Source organism: Salmo salar, chromosome 10 (assembly GCF_965601325.2).
Source record: "Salmo salar chromosome 10, fSalSal1, whole genome shotgun sequence".
Classification (NCBI taxonomy): domain Eukaryota; kingdom Metazoa; phylum Chordata; class Actinopteri; order Salmoniformes; family Salmonidae; genus Salmo; species Salmo salar.
This window is the reverse complement of record NC_138300.1, coordinates 109,221,262-109,242,645: the sequence shown is the minus strand read 5'-3', so window position 1 is coordinate 109,242,645 and position 21,384 is coordinate 109,221,262. Positions and strand designations below refer to the sequence as shown.

Genomic DNA, 21,384 nt, shown 5'->3' with positions numbered 1-21,384 from the left:
TGTATTACTGCTGAAGTGAAAGCCATCCTCCATTTGCGAAGGCTGCTTTTTAGTTAGCTTTGCGACAGTATCAAAAAGAAATTTCGGATTGTTCTTATTTTCCTCAATTAAGTTGGAAAAATAGGATGATCGAGCAGCAGTAAGGGCTCTTCGATACTGCACGGTACTGTCTTTCCAAGCTAGTCGGAAGACTTCCAGTTTGGTGTGGCGCCATTTCCGTTCCAATTTTCTGGAAGCTTGCTTCAGAGCTCGTGTATTTTCTGTATACCAGGGAGCTAGTTTCTTATGACAGATGTTTTTAGTTTTTAGGGGTGCAACTGCATCTAGGGTATTGCGCAAGGTTAAATTGAGTTCCTCGGTTAGGTGGTTAACTGATTTTTGTCCTCTGATGTCCTTGGGTAGGCAGAGGCAGTCTGGAAGGGCATCAAGGAATCTTTGGGTTGTCTGAGAATTTATAGCACGACTTTTAATGCTCCTTGGTTGGGGTCTGAGCAGATTATTTGTTGCAATTGCAAACGTAATAAAATGGTGGTCCGATAGTCCAGGATTATGAGGAAAAACATTTAGATCCACAACATTTATTCCATGGGACAAAACTAGGTCCAGAGTATGACTGTGGCAGTGAGTAGGTCCAGAGACATGTCGATGATGGCTCCGAAAGCCTTTTGGAGTGGGTCTGTGGACTTTTCCATGTGAATGTCAAAGTCACCAAAAATTAGAATATTATCTGCTATGACTACAAGATCCGATAGGAATTCAGGGAACTCAGTGAGGAACACTGCATATGGCCCAGGAGGCCTATAAACAGTAGCTATAAAAAGTGAGTGAGTAGGCTGCATAGATTTCATGACTAGATATGTGCTTAGTGTTACAGGATGATGACAGACACTACCATGTTGTAAGAAATAGGCCTAGAGAACCTGGTAAAAGGATTGGTAGATTTGTTTTTGAACGAACAAGGTATGATGGATTTGGTAAGCCCCTGAGCCAAGCGAGGGGAAGGTCATGTTGTAGACAGTGAGGTGACACCTGATTGGCTGGACTTTCCAGAGTTGAGTTGAGTTTCTTCCTGGCCTTTTGTCTGATGTTTGTGACATATTAGAGTGCACCTGCTCGTGGATGACATTTCTCTGCTCCTGCAACCTGCACTCCCCTGCGTCACAGCTGCCAGGTGAGCGGAGCGATGATAGGCCCGGTGAGCTGGCAGAAAGTCAACCGGGTCCGGGTCATCTGTCCTGTCCTAACCCCACTCCAGAGCCCCGGTCTGGAAGACTCAGTGAAGATGAGTAATAACAGCTGACAGCTACTGATATGACTTTGTACTTGTCTTCCATGGAATACTTTGTACTTGTCTTCCATGGAATACCCTCCATACCAATGCAAGTGTAGACTGTTGAAGTTTGTTTGATTCCTTACCTACTATACAGTACTATGCATTCATGCACCAACAGAATTAGTTTGAAAGCGAAGTATCTCACTCCAACAATGGCCCCACATTGGATGGGCTGATTTCATCTGTCAGTCCTGTGGTCTGAGCACATGTTGCCCACAGGTTATGAGACATGCTTTGCATAGTGTGACTATAATGTTATCCTGCCATTTGAGCTGGGTTTGTTCTGGTTGAGCTGGCTTGTGGGTTAAGATGTTGACACCATGTAACCTTACTATGTTCTGTGCATCAGGAGTCATGTACTGCATATAGTGTAGGAGTCTGGTCTACCAGCCATTTTGAATGAGCAACACAGTTCCAAGGCAGAAGCACAGCACACACAAACTCGTCATCTGGCAATGCTATGTGTTAGGCCCCCTGCCAACACTGTTACAATGAAGCCTTGTCTATTATGCAACAGATCACCTTTCTCACGCAGGTCCCCAGTGCCACACGAGTTGAGTCCACTTCTGTTTAGATGGCTACCTCTCAAGCGCCCAGCTGAAATGGAAGGCTGTATGAAGTAAAGGCCTGCAGGCAGCTCGTCCCCTCCGATGTGTCATCTTGTCGACTAGCACATGAACACATGTAAGTGGCAGAATGAGGCCCTGATAGGATGTTAGAGCTGTCAGTGGGGCTATGGCTTTGATGCTTATACTGTATATTAAGCCGTGTTGACACGCTGGTTCTATTGGTCTGCCCACTACTGCTGACACTGGCCTTTGTGCATGCTGGTCTCACTGCCTCAGGGTTAACTACTGTACAGTTCTAGATGTCTAAATAATGGTGTGGAAAATGATGTGCATCCCTTTGGCTTTACTAGCCTCAAGCTAGCCTCATGTTGGTAAGAGAGATTTGGATCAAAAAACTGTCTTCAGTTTCAAACACATGAAAAATATGGTTTTTTTTGTTGTTGTTGAAGAAATAGGATGTGTAGTGTGATCATAAAGTAAATGTCCACTTTATCTGCAGGCAATTGTAAGCAAACCCTGTGATTACATTTTTTTTCCTGCTTCCCTGAGCTAGTAAAACCTCAAACGTAAAAACTGAAACGTGCATGTTTACACTAGTCTACACATTCTCTCCCAGGGCCTCTTACATGTATGGTAATAATGAGGTAGTGCTTATGACTACTGTGTTTTCTTGACTTTTATTTAATGATGTTGGAACCCTTTATCCGCCACTGAAAGGAGCAATGCAATTGTGAGACGTTGCGATCTCATGTTTGCTTGACATGCTCTCAGTCACTTGATTGCTGACATGAGTATGACATAACATCCACTGCCAGGGCGATTACACTCGGGCCGCCTGATATTGACATTTTGGAGAGCTAACGAAGCTTCACCAGCGAGGGGAGGTGGATGGGCTTAATATAGGGCTGACTAAGTAAAGCAAACCAAACCCAAGGTTACAGCAGGGTTCCCCACGTCAACTGACGGCTTAGTTATTTGGTTGGTTAGTTATTGGCTGATGATTTTTTTAATCATCAGCCAGTCTCCCATAAGAATAGTTTCTGTAGGATGCTATTAGAGAGATTTGATCGTTAAATACTCATGGCTTGGAATAAATCTGCTGAGGTATATTAAGCGGATGCATGTTTCTGTTGATGTGCAAAGTCCCATATAGCAGGTCTGTAATGGCCGTCGAAGGGAGTAATCCAAGGCGCAGCGTGTTGAGTGCTCATCATGTATTTCTTTTACTGAGAACACAATAAACAAAGAAACAAAACCCGACAGCCAAACAGTTCTGTCAGGTTAGCAACACTAAACAGAAATTAACCACCCACAAAACCCAAAGGAAAACAGGCTGCCTAAGTATGGCTCCCAATCAGAGACAACGATATACAGCTGTCCCTGATTGAGAACCATACCCGGCCAAAACAAAGAAATAGAAAACATAGAAAAAAGGACATAGAATGCCCACCCTAGTCACACCCTGGCCTAACCAAAATCGAGAATAAAAACCTCTCTATGGCAGGGCGTGACAGTACCCCCCCCCCCCAAAGGTGCGGACTCCGGCCGCAAAACCTGACTCTAAAGGGGAGGGTCCGGGTGGGCCTTCCTTACGGCGGCAGCTCTGGTGCGAGCCGTGGACCCCGCTCCACCTTCGGCTTGGCCCTTAGGTGGCGCCTCTGGAGTGGGGACCCTCGCCGCCGACCCCGGACTGGGGACCCTCGCAGCGTGCCCCGGACAGGCGGGCGACTCTGGCAGCTCCGGACTGGAGGGTGACTCTGGCAGCTCCGGACTGGAGGGCGACTCTGGCAGCTCCGGACTGGCGGGCGACTCTGGCAGCTCCGGACAGGCGGGCGACTCAGGCACAGGACGCACCAGGCTGGGGAGACATGCAGGAGGCCTGGCTCTGGGCGCAGGCACAGGACTCACCAGGCTGGGGAGACTTGCAGGAGGCCTGGCTCTGGGCGCAGGCACAGGACTCACCAGGCTGGGGAGACTTGCAGGAGGCCTGGCTCTGGGTGCAGGCACAGGGCTTACCAGGCTGGGGAGACTTGCAGGAGGCCTGGCTCTGGGAGCAGGCACCACTGTAGGTCTGGAGCGCACGGCCTGCACAACCCGTCCTGGCTGAGATGTCACTGTAGCCCGGCACGGGCGAAGCGCTGGCACAGGGCGAACTGGGCTGTGCTGGAGATTGAGGGTTGCCGTGCGTAGAGCAGGCGCAGGGTAGGCTAGACTTAGGAAACGCACTGGTGGCCAGATGTGCTGCGCCGGCACACTTCTCCCTGGCTGGATGCCCACTCTAGCACGGCACTTCTTCTGTTCATCTCTTCTGCCTTCGTGGTCGAAATTCTTGGGTATTTCCTGCTCAACCCCTTATTTGCGTTTGTGACATCCAGGCCTCCAGAGCGTTCTCACTCTCTCTCTGGGCTTCAACAGCAGTTGGCTCTGCTTATCCAAACAGGCCAGAGTCAATGAGGGAAAACAGTAAACTCACACCCCTCTGTGCTTCACCCCACTTCACATGCTCTGGCATTTCTGTTCACATTACCCACCAGACTAATTGTTGAAAGCAGTAGGACCACTTCTTAGGCCCAGCCATTAGTGTCAGAAGACCTGAGAGTTACTCCAACAGATAAAAGTGGAATTTATGTCTTCCTCTGGTAACTTGTGATAAACACTAGATGTTCAGGTATATGAATTAAGCAGAAAAGTTTCACCCCCAAAACTGTACGGCCTTGATGGCCTCCTTAAACAAACAATCAGGAATCATGTTAAAATGGCAATCAAATGCACTTCCTTCATTTGAATCTTGTGGCCATTTGACTTACACACAAGCCATCCTTTGGTCTGGTGAATGTGGGACTTTTCTGGTCCCTGTGAACGAATGGGACACCGCTGATGGCTGTACTGTAACTCTACCCAGCAGCGCTCAATGTGTCTGTCGTCAGCAGAGCATGAGGAGTGCAGGCCGGGACAACATGGACAAAAACAGGAACTTGATCTTCCTCCCAGTGTTACTACTGTTACTGTCTGGCTCAAACAAAGCTCACCATTCATTATTATATGTCCTAACTGCAAGGGACCACAGATATCATACCTTCTGATAAAACAAGTATTTATCATCTACACACAAGATTGTTCGACCAGAAATGTATTTCCATAGAAATGATATTTATTACATTCATTTGGATCCTGCAGACTTATATCAAAGACTCAGACAATGGTCTTGAGTGGGCATTGAGCTCATTTGCTCATACAAGTATTTGTCTTTTCTCAGTTGGACTTTGTATTGAGGTGGAAACTTTCTTGTTAATCATTAGGCCTGTGTTCCATTGACATCTGTACTGTATGTAGCCGGTGAACAGCATTTTAATAAATTAAAAACCCTCCTGACATGTTTATACTGATAATGATCAAACGTCATTATCACTGTGTTAATACACTTATTAATGATCTTACAGGCATCATATGTTGTTCTTGTAATCTCCCAGAGACTTTTGAATGGCAGGAGTATGTTAGACAACACATGGTGGTGATAGCGCTGGCTGAGATAGAGCATCCCTCCAGTCCCAAGTGCTCAGCCAGAATCAGCTATTTCCTGGCCAGCGTGAAGGAATGCCTCAGGTCCACACTCTAATTACAACAGCATAAAGTCGCTGGCAGGGGACAGATAGAGGGCCATGAGGATCTGACCAGTATTACACGCTGCTTCTTTTTATCAAGCTGGGAGCTTGGCAAATCTACTTTTTATAGTCCTTATAGTCCTTTGATAGGACTGGAGGGAAACTCAATTGTAAATAATCTGTCATAAACTTTTTCAGGATTATAAGGTAAAGGCATGGAAATTGCAAAGCACTGTTTAGAGGTTCAGACCTTCTCCCTTGTAGGAATGTTTAGAATAATTTGGGCCCTTAGAGGCAAGTTACTGTCTCTCCCTTTTTAAGCAGGTCCCATGCAGTGCTTATCACAGTTCTCCAAATGGATAATGTGCAGAAACCAGATACAGAGCTGGATATCTGTAATGTACTTAGGACACTGTTCGGCATGTGATGTTTTCGGATGTCACTAATCATTTTACTGATAGCAGCAGAAGCACTCGGATGCTTGGTGATTCTCCAAACTGTGGGTGGCTCAGAAATGCACTTCTGAAAGTCACTGAACGAGCAGCAGGAGAGAATAAGGCTGCAATGACCTAGCAGACACAGCGGTTTGACACTGTACGGACTATACACAGGTGCAGTGGATTTGTATATTTATTTGTACAGACCAAGAACATCTTAAGATTTGAGGAAGTTATAGAGTTACAGTTCACACGTTTCTAAAGACAGTGGCAAGGGATGATTCAATCTTTATATCGTATTCTTGTAAATCTTTTTTTTGCCTAGATTTAATAATTTCAACAGCATAACACAGATATGATTCTACTTAGGCTACAGATGTTACTTGTTAAGGTAATATATTATTATCCAAACCAGCTTGGATTCAGTTTGTTTATGGGGTTTGTGCTTCAGGAGAGGAGAGGTTTGTTGTTTTAACCTTCAGAGTTTTTTGGCACACCACATAAATGCCCCGGCGGCTCAATTTGACTCAGCACGGAACCTCCAGGTTATGTAGCATTTTATGTGGTCTGTGGAGTAGTATAAAAGTCCTTTATGTCTTTTCCAGACAGCAACACATTGTTCTAAACCTGCTGTTTTCTGCATTGTGAAAGTTGGATATAGCTGAAATGTTGAGTTTTTGACAGAAATTTGCTTTGACAGCACCGGGCTAGATTTCACTCTCTGTTGAGTCGATGGCTTATCCAGCGAGGAGCAGGCCCAGGTGTTTGAATTGAAAATACACCTTGCGGCGGAGAAAGGTGCTGACCCATGGAACATTATTGTGAGAGACTGCTAGACTGCACTGTCAGGGGCAGAGGATGAAATGGGAAGACAAAGGGACATCCTGAGCACTGCTAGCTAATGTTATCCTCTTCAAACAGGCTCAGCCTACTCCTCTTTTCTGTGGTAAGAATGACTGTGATAGCTGACTAGTGACACTGGGCCCAAATTAAATAGAAGGCTTTAGGTGCTGTAAGGTTATTGATGGGTCTGTTTGCTTGGTTATATTTTAGTCATATTTGTGTCTGCAAAGTACCACCTCAATGCTTTCTTGCTGTGCAAAGCATTAAGACCGGGCAGAAAATGTAGTTCTTATAACAAACTGCTGTCATGACAGGGTGTACAGATGCAGGATCTTAATTTGACCAGTTTCTCACAGAAGGAAAATAGTCCTTCAGCAACATGGAATGTGAATTATTGTGTGTATTATATATAATGGGCATTTTTGTAGGGGTTGATATATTTTCTGTTAGGTGAAATCAATTCTGAAATGTTAAAATGGAAATTACAAACTTTAGAAGCCTTTTTAATTAAACCTCAAATACACTACATGTTTGCATTTCAGCTATGCAGGACATTTCCTGCAATAACAGGGTGATCAAGTTTGTTTTGCTGGCAGTTTTTTTTTTTACTAGGAAACTGTGAGAATAAGGCGTGTCTATTTCTACATAAACTATGAATAATAATGATAAATAAGTAGTAGGTAGTTTCACTATGATTTTGAATATCTGGAAGTCATAGGTTTATTACAGATAGCATATCTTATGTTCTAATATCATAATGAAGCTCTCATTTGTTTGCCACTTTACTGTTCTTTTGTTACAGTTTGTTCTAATGGACTTGATACACTCCAACAATAGTATCCTAATGCAGGGCAATAGCTCTACCAAGGTCGTGTCTTCGAGCTACATTAGATTGTACAGAAACAGACAGTAGACTGTATTATTCTCTTTGGCATGTCCATTAGTGCACTGCAGTACCCTGATCTCTTCATGGCCTTTAACTGCAGGCTTTAATTGGGTTTGTATGATCAGGCCAGTTATTAGAATAGCAGTGTCTGCTGCCCACTGTGATGCTGTTACACAGAGGAGCTGTCAGTACTACAGAGGCTCTGAATGAATGGAGCCATCACCCTCAGCCGTGTCCAGCTGAATCTGAACAGCCACATAATTAACACTGTTGACGCCTGGCTCCTTTCAAAGCACTGCCTGCCTGTCCCTGCCTGCCATTCCAGCATCTACAGTTGCCTTTTGTCACAGAGGCCTGTCGCTATGTCCTCAACGCATCACAGTCAATGGTCACATCTAATTATTTTTCCAGAGAAGATTACTTGAATAGCTATGTTTCCATTATGTCATATGATAGATAGTACAGAGTTAGTTGGTGGGAATGAAAGAGTTAAGCAGTCAAAGTTCAAGATGCTTGTATTGTCTTTGATCTTTGGAACTCATCATAGGTTGATGTGTGAGACAGATTTATTTCTTGGCACAGCAATCAATTTATCCGTCACGCTTCACTCTGATCCCTTTTGAGCCGTAATGAAAACCGACCTGGGTCCTTGTGAATGTCTCCCAACTCAGTGATGGTTGAGTGGAATGGATATATACCCCAACGCCACCAACCATCAGCTCTATCAACAGCTGAAAGAACGAAGACATTCACAGTGTGTTCAGATCCCGTAACCTGGGGGGTGAGGCAAGGGACGGGCTGTTCTCTCTAAGAGGGTAGATGCTGATGGTTGTAAGGCAGGATGACAGAGGGAGGAGGCCCTGCTGGGTGGTTTGGAAGCCTCATTAGAACAGAGGTCCACTGTACAGTCATCAGAGGGGGGAGGGGGGGGGCAGCCCCGAGGGGGGAGGGGGGGGGGCAGCCCCTAAGCCATGCTCTGTCCTACTGATAGGGATGACCCAGAGAAAATACCAGTAGTCTCTGTACCAGGCCTAGCCAATGTGATCATACTGCAATGTATGCCTAGGAACCAGCATGTTACAAGGACATACTGTATCTGAAACCATTTCAGTAGAGAATATATCACAGCATTACAATTCATTCTCAGTACTGCGTTCAGGTATTTATTTATACGTGGCTAGTTTGTACCATATGACATTTATTTTCTAACTGATGTTTACTGTACAAAGTTTTCAAAGCTAAATTATATTTAGAATTCCTCTTTCTTAAAATTTAACAGTGTTTATATTTCCCTCCAGGACACTAAACATAGAGGCTGATGCAGTAGTCTGTCGCCATGGCCTCAGATGCAAGTCACATGTTGGAGGCTGCCTTGGAGCAAATGGATGACATCATCGCAGGTAAAAGTGATGAATTGTCTCTTCCTACTACATCTAATACATTCTCCCACAGTTTATTATGGTTTTTTGATTCACCATTGAAAAGATCTGTGTATTTTCACACAGCTCTGATGTCAATTTGGAATATAAAACAAACTTGAGAAACTAGTTCACTTCTTTTGAAAGAAAGGTCCTTGCCTCATTATACCGTCTTTGTACACAGTGATTGGTTCAGGTGACATACTGTATATCAAACAGGTTTAACTGCTGGCGTGTGTGTGCTTGAAACACACCATGCCACTGCCAGACAGGTAAAAGCTGAGAAACAGAGCAGACTAAGCAAGGCTACCCTGTGAAGAAATTAGTTCCTGAATAAAACATCAGATCAGCCCTGCCTGTGACACACAGGAGGCTGCTGAGGGGAGGACAGCTCATAATAATGTCTGGAATGGAGCAAATGGAATAGCATCAAACACATGGAAACCATGTGTTTGATGTATTTGATACCATTCCACTTCATCATTACCACGAGCCCATCCTTCCTAATTAAGGTGCCACAAACCTCTTGTGCTGTAACAATTCCATAGACATTCAAACCAGTAGATAGTCATAGCGCTGACGTCATCCACGTATTCCCATGGAACACTCCCGATGGTGCATGAAGTGGATCATATTGAATTTGAAATGGGTCATATTGCTGAATGGGGCTGAATGACACAAAAATGGCACAAAAAAAAGGATCATGGTGAAAGTGGCCAAAGCTAGCAAAGGATCATGGTCGATGTAGTTGTTTTCATCCTGCCTGAGAGAGCCTCCTCCCTTGTAGCCTACCGGCCGGTGATTGGTCTATACCAGCACGTGGTCCTGTGTGATGACAAATGTTGTTGTCAGAATGAATCACTATTTAATTAAATATCTCGATTTGTAGCAAACTTTTAAAGAATTCACAGTGGGGATTAAACTGATCATAACAAACTAATTTTAGAGCCCAAAACTTTTGGGTCGTTCTGACGATCATAATTTTCGTAGGCTTTCAACGGCAGACCAGAGCTTTTGGCACCGCTAGGTCCTGGCACATCAAAAACATGTGTCAAGGGAAGCCAGATTGGATTTGGCATCACTGGTATCAAATCGCATTGAGAGCATACGTTGACAGAAACAATAATACATAGAAGTGTGTACTGTATGACAGTGATAGATAATTTCGTCAACATGAAAGAGAGGAGGATGGCATTTGCGTCTCGCAAGTAGGGTGAGTCAACATGTTTTCTTCTACTTGCATGAACGCATGTACACACACACACACACACACACACACACACACACACACACACACACACACACACACACACACGCACGCACACACACACGCACGCACGCACGCGCGCGCGCGCGCGCTCGCGCACACAGAGATCAGAACCATGCAGTGGCGGCAGAGCCCCACCTGTTTTGAGCCCCACATTTTTAGCAAAAAATAGGCTTGCCTGTTTTGCATGTTATTTTGGCATTAATATGTGTCACATATCAGTTTGCAAACAATGTAAAACAATTATATATATATGTTTATAGGATGTGCAACCAGAGGAAAAACTCTAGACCACCTTTACTCCACACACAGAGATGCATAAAAAGCTCTCCTCCGCCCTCCATTTGGCAAATCTGACCATAATTCTATCCTCCGGATTCCTGCAGGAAGCACCAGTGAGTCACTCAATACGGAAGTGGTCAGATGATGCGGATGCTACGCTACAGGACTGTTTTGCTAGCACAGACTGGAATATGTTCCAGGATTCATCCAGTGGCATTGAGGAGTATACCACCTTTGTCATCGGCTTCATCAATAAGTGCATCGATGACATCATCTCCACAGTGACCGTATGTACACATCCCAACCAGAAGCCATGGATTACAGGCAACATCCGCATCGAGCTATAGGCTAGAGCTGCTGCTTTCAAAGTGCGGGACACTAATCCGTACGCTTATAAGAAATCCCGCTATGCCCTCAGACAAACCATCAAACAAACAAAGCGTCAATGCAGGATTAAGATTGAATCCTACGGCACCGGCTCTGACGCTTGTCAGATATGGCAGGGCTTGAAAACTATTATGAACTACAAAGGGAAACCCAGACGCGAGCTGCCCTGTGACGCGAGCCTACCAGATGAGCTAAATGCCTTTTATGCTCGAGGCAATCAACACTGAAACATGCACTAGAGCACCAGCTGTTCTAGATGACTGTGTGATAACGTGCTCGGTAGCCAATGTGAGCAAGACCTTTAAACAGGTCAACATTCGCAAAGCCGCAGGGCCAGATGGATTACCAGGACGTATACTCAGAGCATCCGCGGACCAATCGGTAAGTGTCTTCACTAAAATTTTCAACCTCTCCCTGACTGAGTCTGTAATACTTACATGTTTCAAGCAGACCACCATAGTCCCTGTGCCCAAGGAAGCGAAGGTAACCTGCCTAAATGATTACCGCCCCATAGCACCCACGTCCGTAGGCATGAAGTGCTTTGAAAGGCTGGTCATGGCTCACATCAACAGCATCCACCCGGATACCCTAGACCCACTCCAATTCGCACACTGCCCCAACAGATCCACAGATGACGCAATCTCAATCGCACTCCACACTGCCCTTTCCCACCTGGACAAAAGGAACACCTATGTGAGAATGCTGTTCATTGACTACAGCTCAGCATTCAACACCATAGTGCCCACAAAGCTCACTAAGCTAAAGACCCAGGGACTAAACACCTCCCTCTGCAACTGGATCCTGGACTTCCTGACAGGCCACCCCCAGGTGGTAAGGGTAGGCAGCAACACGTTTGCCACTCTGATCCTCAACACTGGGGCCCCTCATGGGTGTGTACTTAGTTTCCTCCTGTACTCCCTGTTCACCCACGACTGCGTGGCAAAACACGACTCCAACACCATCATTAAGTTTGCTGACGACACAACAGGGAGATCACCAACAGCGATGAGACAGCCTATATGGAGGAGGTCAGAGAACTGGCAGTGTGGTGCGAGGACAACAACTTCTCCCTCAATGTGAGGAAGACAAAGGAGCTGATCGTGGACTACAAAAAAGGTGGTCCGAACAGGCCCCTATTAACATCAATGGGGCTGTAGTGGAGCGAGTCGAGAGTTTCAAGTTCATGGGTGTCCACATAACCAACGAACTATCATGGTCCAAATACTCCAAGACAATCGTGAAGAGGGCATGACAACGCCTATTCCCCCTCAGGAGACTGAAAATATTTGGCATGGGTCCCCAGATCCTCAAAAATGTATACAGCTGCACCATCGAAAGCATCCTGACCAGTTGCATCACTGCCTGGTATGGCAACTGCTCGGCATCTGACTGTAAGGCGCTACAGAGGGTAGTGCATACGGCCCAGTACATCACTGGGGCCAAGCTTCCTGCCATCCAGGACCTATATAATAGGAGGTGTAGGAGGAAAGCCCATAAAATTGTCAGCGACTCCAGTCACCCAAATCATAGACTGTTTTTTCTGCTAACGCACGGCAAGCGGTACCGGAGCGCCAAGTCTAGGACCAAAAGGATCCTTAACCTCTATGGGCTAGTCCCACCTACTCAACAGCCAGTGTAATCCCGTGGCGCGTTATTCAAATTCCTCAAAAATGCAAAAACTTCAATTTTTCAAACATATGACTATTTTACACCATTTTAAAGACAAGACTCTCGTTAATCTAACCACACTGTCCGATTTCAAAAAGGCTTTACAACAAAAGCAAAACATTAGATTATGTCAGCAGAGTACCCAGCCAGAAATAATCAGACACCCATTTTTCAAGCTAGCATATAATGTCACAAAAACCAAAACCACAGCTAAATGCAGCACTAACCTTTGATGATCTTCATCAGATGACAATCCTAGGATATTATGTTATACAATACATGCATGTTTTGTTCAATCAAGTTCATATTTATATCAAAAACCAGCTTTTTACATTAGCATGTGACTAGCATGTGACTAGCATTCCCACCGAACACTGCCGGTGAATTTACTAAATTACTCACGATAAACGTTCACAAAAAGCATAACAATTATTTTAAGAATTATAGATACAGAACTCCTCTATGCACTCGATATGTCCGATTTTAAAATAGCTTTTCAGTGAAAGCACATTTTGCAATATTCTCAGTAGATAGCCCGGCATCACAGGGCTAGCTATTTAGACACCCAGCAAGTTTAGCACTCACCAAAGTCAGATTTACTATAAGAAAAATGTTATTACCTTTGCTGTCTTCGTCAGAATACACTCCCAGGACTTCTACTTCAATAACAAATGTTGGTTTGGTTCAAAATAATCCATAGTTATATCCAAATAGCGGCGTTTTGTTCGTGCGTTCAAGACACTATCCGAAGGGTGACGCGCCGGCGCATATCGTGACAAAAAAATTCGAAATATTCCATTACCGTACTTCGAAGCATGTCAACCGCTGTTTAAAATCAATTTTTATGCCATTTTTCTCATAAAAAAGCGATAATATTCCGACCGGGAATCTGCGTTTAGGTAAACAGACGAAAGAAAATAAAGCATGGGGTCGCCGGGCCGCGCCTAAGCCCATAGTACTCTGATCGGCCACTTGCCAAACGCGATAAAGTGTTTCAGCCAGAGGCTGCCTCTATCGTTCAGCTTTTTCCCGGGCTCTGAGAGCCTATGGGAGCCGTAGGAAGTGTCACGTTATAGCAAAGATCCTCAGTCTTCAATAAAAAGAGCCAAGATGAAACACAACTTGTCAGACAGGCCACTTCCTGCATGGAATCTTCTCAGGTTTTGGCCTGCCATATGAGTTCTGTTATACTCACAGACACCATTCAAACAGTTTTGGAAACTTTAGGGTGTTTTCTATCCAAAGCCAATAATTATATGCATATTCTAGTTACTGGGCAGGAGTAGTAACCAGATTAAATCGGGTACCTTTTTTATCCAGCCGTGTCAATACTGCCCCCTAGCCCTAACAGGTTAACAGCTTCTACCCAAGCCATAAGACTGCTGAACAATTAATCAAATTGCCACCGGACTATTACATTGCCCCCCCCCTGATTTGTTTTGTACACTGCTGCTACTCGCTGTTTATTATCTATGCATAGTCACTATACCCCTTCCTATATGTACAAATTACCTCAACTAACCTGTACTCCCGCACGCTGACTCGGTACCGGTACCACCTGTATATAGCCGCGTTATTTAAATTTTTTACTTTCGTTTATTTGGTAAATATTTTCTCTTCTTGAACTGCGCTGTTGTTTAAGGGCTTGAACGAAAGCATTTCACAGTAAGGTCTACAGTTGTATTCGGCCCATGTGACAAAGTTTTGATTTGATTTATTCTGCCACTGTGTCTTCTTATTGTCTCTGCCTTTAGGCCTACTGTATACAGTGGGGAGAACAAGTATTTGATACACTGCCGATTTTGCAGGTTTTCCTACTTACAAAGCATGTAGAGGTCTGTCATTTTTATCATAGGTACACTTCAACTGTGAGAGACGGAATCTAAAACAAAAATCCAGAAAATCACATTGTATGATTTTTAAGTAATTAATTAGCCTTGGTTTCTCAAATGACTGCCTCGCCTGGTTCACCAACTACTTCTCAGGCAGAGTTCAGTGTGTCAAATCGGAGGGCCTGTTTTCCTGACACCTGGCAGTCTCTATGGGGGTGCCACAGGGTTCAATGCTCGGGCCGACTCTCTTCTCTGTATATATCAATGATGTCGCTCTTGCTGCTGGTGATTCTCTGATCCACCTCTACGCAGACGACACCATTCTGTATACTTCTGGCCCTTCTTTGGACACTGTGTTAACTAACCTCCAGACGAGCTTCAATGCCATACAACTCTCCTTCCGTGGCCTCCAACTGCTCTTAAATGCAAGTAAAACAATGCATGCTCTTCAACCGATTGCTGCCCACACCTGCCCGCCCGTCCAGCATCACCACTCTGGACGGTTCTGACTTAGAATATGTGGACAACTACAAATACCTTGGTGTCTGGTTAGACTGTAAACTCTCCTTCCAGACACACATTAAGCATCTCCAATCCAAAATTAAATCTTGAATCGGCTTCCTATTTCGCAACAAACCATCCTTCACTCATGCTGCCAAACATACCCTTGTAAAACTGACTATCCTGCCGATCCTTGACTTCGGCGATGTCAATTACAAAATAGCCTCCAACACTCTACTCAGCAAATTGGATGCAGTCTATCACAGTGCCATCCATTTTGTCACCAAAGCCCCATATACTACCCACCACTGCGACCTGTATGCTCTCATTGGCTGGCCCTCACTTCATATTCATATTCAAACCCACTGGCTCCAGGTCATCTATAAGTCTTTGCTAGGTAAAGCCCCGCATTATCTCAGCTTACTGGTCACCATTGCAGCACCCATCCGTAGCACGCGCTCCAACAGGTATATTTCACTGGTCACCCCCAAAGGCAATTCCTCATTTGGCCACCTTTCCTTCCAGTTCTCTGCTGCCAATGAAACGAACTGCAAAAATCACTGAAGCTGGAGACTCATATCTCCCTCACTAACTTTAAGCACCAACTGTCAGAGCAGCTCACAGATCACTGCACCTGTACATAGCCCATCTGTAAATAGCCCATCCAACTACCACATCCCCATACTGTTATTTATTTATTTTGCTTCTTTGCATCCCAGTATCTCTACTTGCACATTCATCTTCTGCACATCGATCACTCCAGTGTTTAATTGCTATATTGTAATTATTTCGCCACCATGGCCTATTTAGTGTGACACAAACAACACAGAGTTACACATGGAATAAACAAACATACGGTCAATAATACAATAGAAAAAGTCTATATACAGTGTGTGCAAATGAGGTATTTACCTCCCTTATCCTACCTCATTTCCACACACTGTATATAGACTTTTTCTATTGTATTATTGACCGTATGTTTGTTTATTCCATGTGTAACTCTGTGTTGTTTGTGTCACACTGCTTTGCTTTATCTTGGCCAGGTCGCAGTTGTAAATGAGAACTTGTTCTCAACTAGCCTACCTGGTTAAATAAAAGTGAAATAAAAATAAAAAAATAAAAAATATATCGATATGTGAAATTTTTCTGGTGAACAAGTGTTTATTTAGTCTTCTAGGGCACTGTTTCCCAACCCTGGTCCTCCAGTACCCCGAACAGTACATATTTTCATTGTTGCCCTGGACAAACACATCTCATTCATTGCGGGCTTGATGATTAGTTGACAAGTTGAATCAGGTGTGCTTGTCCTGCGTTACAATAAAAATGTGTACTGTTGGGTGTACTCGAGGACCAGGGTTGGAAAACACTGTTCTAGGGCAACATATAGCCTAATGACAGAAGAGAAGCTGTGTGTATCTAATTAGTAATAAACAGCTTAACATTTTTTCGAAATTAGAAGCAGAAAGATATCTAAATCAGGCAGAAAAAAATCCTGCACCCCCTGCCTATAGCTCCGGCCTCATATTTTCACTTTATCACATAAAGTCCGGTGGTTGCGGATGGGTTACTAACAATTGCGGGCAGGGTGCGAGTGTACAAACAGCTGACCCGAGCACCACTATTCAGTATGTAGGGGAATGTCACAGCTAGGGTTGCAAAGGGATGGTATATTACTGGAAACTTTCAAAGTTTACCGTTAAACTACCAGAATGTTTGTATCTTTCAAGGTTTGAATTTCATTTATCACAAGACATCTGGTGGCCCTTTTGGGTACTTTAGATTATCACAGGTGTCTGTAATCATCTCTGGCCCTCTGTGGGGCTTTATCACATGTAAAATATATGATATAATTGAAAAAATGAAAGAATGACAACTCTGTAAAACATTATCGTAACTATAAACCATACATTTAGTGAATACCATTGGTATTTTATATTAGTGTTTTTGCATGAAATATCAGTCATTATTTTTACAAACTGTTATTTATTTTACTATGTCAATATGTATTTGTTGTCGATGTTTTGGCATCAAACTGTTGGCAGTTGAGAAGCGTTGCAGAGGTAATTGAAAATAATCCCATTCTTAATTAAATGCTTTTTTCAATAATTAGGCTATTTTATCTTGAACCATATGGTCTAACTACTAGAAACACATGGATAATATGGACACAGGTATAATAAATGAATACTATATATTAAAAAAGTTATTTAAGTATAAATTACCAAAATTACAATAGATTGCCATAGATTTTCTGTTAATTACCAAAATTACTGAAGATTCTGGTAACTTTGGTAAATTACCGGTAGTTTTGCAATCCTAGTCACAGCAGTGTTTTACTGTGTAAATCTACGTACATCTTGTCTGAGATTCATGCCATTGGTCTTTCCCTTTTTGTCAATTCACCATGACAAGAGATTGAGATCAACAGTCACCTTGACTGATCAAGGTGAAAACAAGTTAGCCTCAAGGTCTAAATCAGGATATTCGCAAGTTAATCACTGCTATTACCACAATAAGATCTGGTCAATAACAATTAAAGTTAATTACTTTACTGTTGCCAAACATCTCATATGCGGCCTTGATTTTCAAGGACTACAAATAGAATATAATCAAAATGTAATTACTGCAAGGAATCCCAATCGTCAACAAGGCATTAGTCCCATTCATCAGCCATATTTTGAGATACTGGTCTGATTACATTTGAGTATTAGGACATCGTTTTCCGTAATAGTATATGCTGGAAATATCTCTGAAAGGCACTTGACATATAATATAATATGCAGGTAATGAGTTGCTAAAGCAGTGATGGACTTGAAAATATGCCACCTACTGGTTATTGCTGGAGCATCTGAATCAGATGAGAGATACTCTATTATTATTATCTTGAGTTGAATAATAGTTTTTTTTGTGTTTTTCACTTATTGTCAATTTATTTTAGGATAATAAAAATGTGTTATATGGATAGTAGTTGGAAACCTCAACCAACTCCAAACCATGCTCACACAGAGAGAAGTAAGTTCTACACTTCTGTAGAACTGAGCTGGCCTGGTAACTTGTTTCAGGCATTTTATTGAACAAACATGTTTTGTATCAGGCTTGTGATCTGAATAAAGCTGATTATATACTAGATATTAGATGAACAATAAACAGGGCTATTTGGCTGTAGATACCCATAGTTATGATATTTTTAGCGAGATGCAGTTGAGCATGCGTGAATAATCCGTTCCTCTCTGTGTTCGTATGCACATTGGCCCTCAGGCAGGCACAGGCATATTTACGGAAAATCTAGTTTTTTTTTCTACATCGTGTTCTTCTTAAATTTTCCTCAAAGTCAAGCCAACCAAAGCATGCACTCAATGTACCATAGTTTCTTTGTATGTTTTTCATTTAGTGAAAAGAAGGCTTTTTGTATACATGGATATGGACTGGTCCCAGATCTGTTTGTGCTGCATGTCATGACATTGGCCATAGGAGTTGGCAAGACGGCACACACAGATCTGAGATCAGGCTAGTCCTACCAAGACTACCATTTTTTCCTTTCAATTAAGACCTAGACAAGAAGGTGAGGGGAGTTTTTTACTACTCAGTGACATTCGTTCATCAATCAAGTACAAGGGAGGAGTGAAAACCCACAGACACTCGGCCCTCCGTGGAATGAGTTTGACACGTATTAGCCGGGGGACAGAAACAGGTGACACCACTGCCCACAGGCCCAGGTGACCTCATGGCCCACCCCAATATCATAGGAATGGTGAGGTCATTTTCAGATCATTTTAGATACACTCTCACAGTCTTCTAGGGCATATAAGCATTCCCTGGTCTTAACGAGATGTGGTACTTTACCATGGTCTTTTCAATGTCCTCTTTCCAGAACTGTCCTATAGGTCACATCATCTCTAGTTACATAATGACAAAACAAAGGAAATATATTGGCCTGTTCTGCCTCAATCTGATGCTAGTGTAAAGTAGGCTAATAGGAAAAGGGAGGGTGAAGTGTATTGGATCATTAAGATGCCATGATAATACACTGCTGCTCTGATCCTCTCTATGATCTGGGATTAGCTGCCAAATGTAAGCTCTCTTCTTTCAGGCTCCACACCTTCCACTTGTTGCTCTAAACCAGGGCTCTCCAACCCTGTTCCTGGAGAGCTACCCTCCTGTAGGTTTTAACGCCAACTATCAGGTTTCGGGTATGACCCAGATGCAGACAGTGTCGAAGTTTGCCTGCCCCTGTACTTATTTCTAGTACAGGGGCAGGCGAACAACAGGTCAAGGACAGGCAGAGGTCAGTAATCCAGAAAGAGTGCAACAGGTCCAGAACGGCAGGCAGTCTCAGGGCAGGCAGGGGTCAATAATCCAGAGAGGTGTGGCAAGGTATAGAATGGCAGGCAGGCTCAGGGCAGGCAGAAAGGTCAAAACCGGGAAAGACTAGAATACAGGAACAAGAACAGCCAGGAGCAAGGGGACAAATGCTGGTAGGTTTCACGAAACAAAATAGAACTGGCAACAGACAAACAGAGAACACAGGTATAAATACACTGGGGATAATGGGGAAGATGGGCGATACCTTGAGGGGGGTGGAGACAAGCACAAAGACAGGTGAAACAGATCAGGGTGTGACACCAACCCTGTTCCTGGAGAGCTACCCTCCTGTAGGTTTTAACTCTAACCCTGTTCCTGGAGAGCTACCCTCCTGTAGGTTTTAACTCTAACCCTGTTTCTGGAGAGCTACCCTCATGTAGGTTTTATTTCCAACCCTGTTCCTGGAGAACTACCCTCCTGTAGGTTTTCACTCTAACCCCAGTTTTAACTTCTGATTACCGTAATTTCCGGACTATTGAGCGCACCTGAATATAAGCCGCACCCACTGAATTTAAAAAAATATATATTTTGAACATAAATAAGCCGCACATGTCTATAAGCCGCAGGTGCCTACCGGTACATTGAAACAAATGAACTTTACACAGCCTTTAACAAAACACGGCTTGTAACAAAAATAAATAGGCTTTAACAAAACACGACCAAGAAAGTCATTGGTCACTATCTTCCTCCTCCTGTGCACTGAAACCACTGAAGTCATCTCCTTCGGTGTCGGAGTTGAATAGCCTCAGAATTGCTTCATCCGATATTGGATCATTTTCAATGTTGCTCTCGTCAAACTGAGCACGTCACAGAAGGTGTTTTTTTGAGAAAAAAAATGTTGAAAGCGGGAAAAATCCATATATTAGCCGCGTCATTGTTTAAGCTGCGAGGTTCAAAGCGTGGGAAAAAAGTTGCGGCTTATAGTCCGGAAATTACGGTAATCTAATAATTAACCTGATAATTATTAGAATCAGGCGCACAAGATTAGGGTTGAAGCCTAAACCTACAGGATGGTAGCTCTCCAGGAACAGGGTTAGAGAGCCCTGCTAACCTACTGGGACAGGGTTGGAGAGCCCTGCTAACCTACCGGGACAGGGTTGGAGAGCCCTGCTAACCTACCGGGACAGGGTTGGAGAGCCCTGCTAACCTACCGGGACAGGGTTGGAGAGCCCTGCTAACCTACCGGGACATGGTTGGAGAGCCCTGCTAACCTACAGGAACAGGGTTGGAGAGCCCTGCTAACCTACAGGAACAGGGTTGGAGAGCCCTGCTAACCTACAGGAACAGGGTTGGAGAGCCCTGCTAACCTACAGGAACAGAGTTGGACAGCCAGTGAGTAAAAAAACACAACATGGATCAAATTACAATGGTAGCAGGCAGGTTTCTTTCCAGTTTATTGATTTTGGACGTCTTCAATGGAATCCGTGTTCATATGGTTTCCTTGCAGCATACTGTAATGATACGCTAACATGCTCCAGATGTCTGAGTGTTTATGGAGGAAGTTTAACTTGCTCTCCAGCTCCCAGATGATGATGAAGCTGGAACAGACGTTAGCTTAGTGAGCCGATACAGGTGACACGTGGACGTATAGTATAAAATAGAGGGAGCTGACTGGGTCAGATTCTGCGATAGATATTTATATGTGCTGATATACTATCTTGTCCACTATAATGACTCTTTGTCCCCTGTCCCCGGCAGGCTCCAAGGCTGCAGCCGAGTACACCAACGGCCTGTTTGAACTGGGCTCCCCAGGCAGCGCAGGGCCCCTGCAGGTTCTACAGCTGGTTGAGGACCTGAGGCTGGCCCTGGAGCTGCAGCCCAGAGAGGAGAAGAGGAACACCCTGCGGGCCCAGGTCCCCAGCAGCACTGCTCACATGCTCATGGACTGGCTGGACATGGACAGGGGCTCAGACAGGGGCTCGGTGAGTAGCAAGGAGCACACCTGGGTCTATGGAAACTGTATTTCTTCATAACTTTTGTCAACAATCTCTAGCAAC

The 21,384-nt window shown here is 44.0% G+C and overlaps 1 protein-coding gene across 1 annotated transcript in view; it reads left to right on the top strand.

The window, feature by feature from the left end:
- Positions 1-21,384, top strand: part of ppfibp2b (PPFIA binding protein 2b) — an 80,763-nt gene that overhangs the window by 11,878 nt on the left and 47,501 nt on the right. The window contains 2 exon segments of the mRNA XM_082957367.1: positions 8,969-9,070; positions 21,086-21,309. Coding sequence (XP_082813493.1) covers positions 9,007-9,070; positions 21,086-21,309 — 288 coding nt within the window. The 5' untranslated portion in view covers positions 8,969-9,006.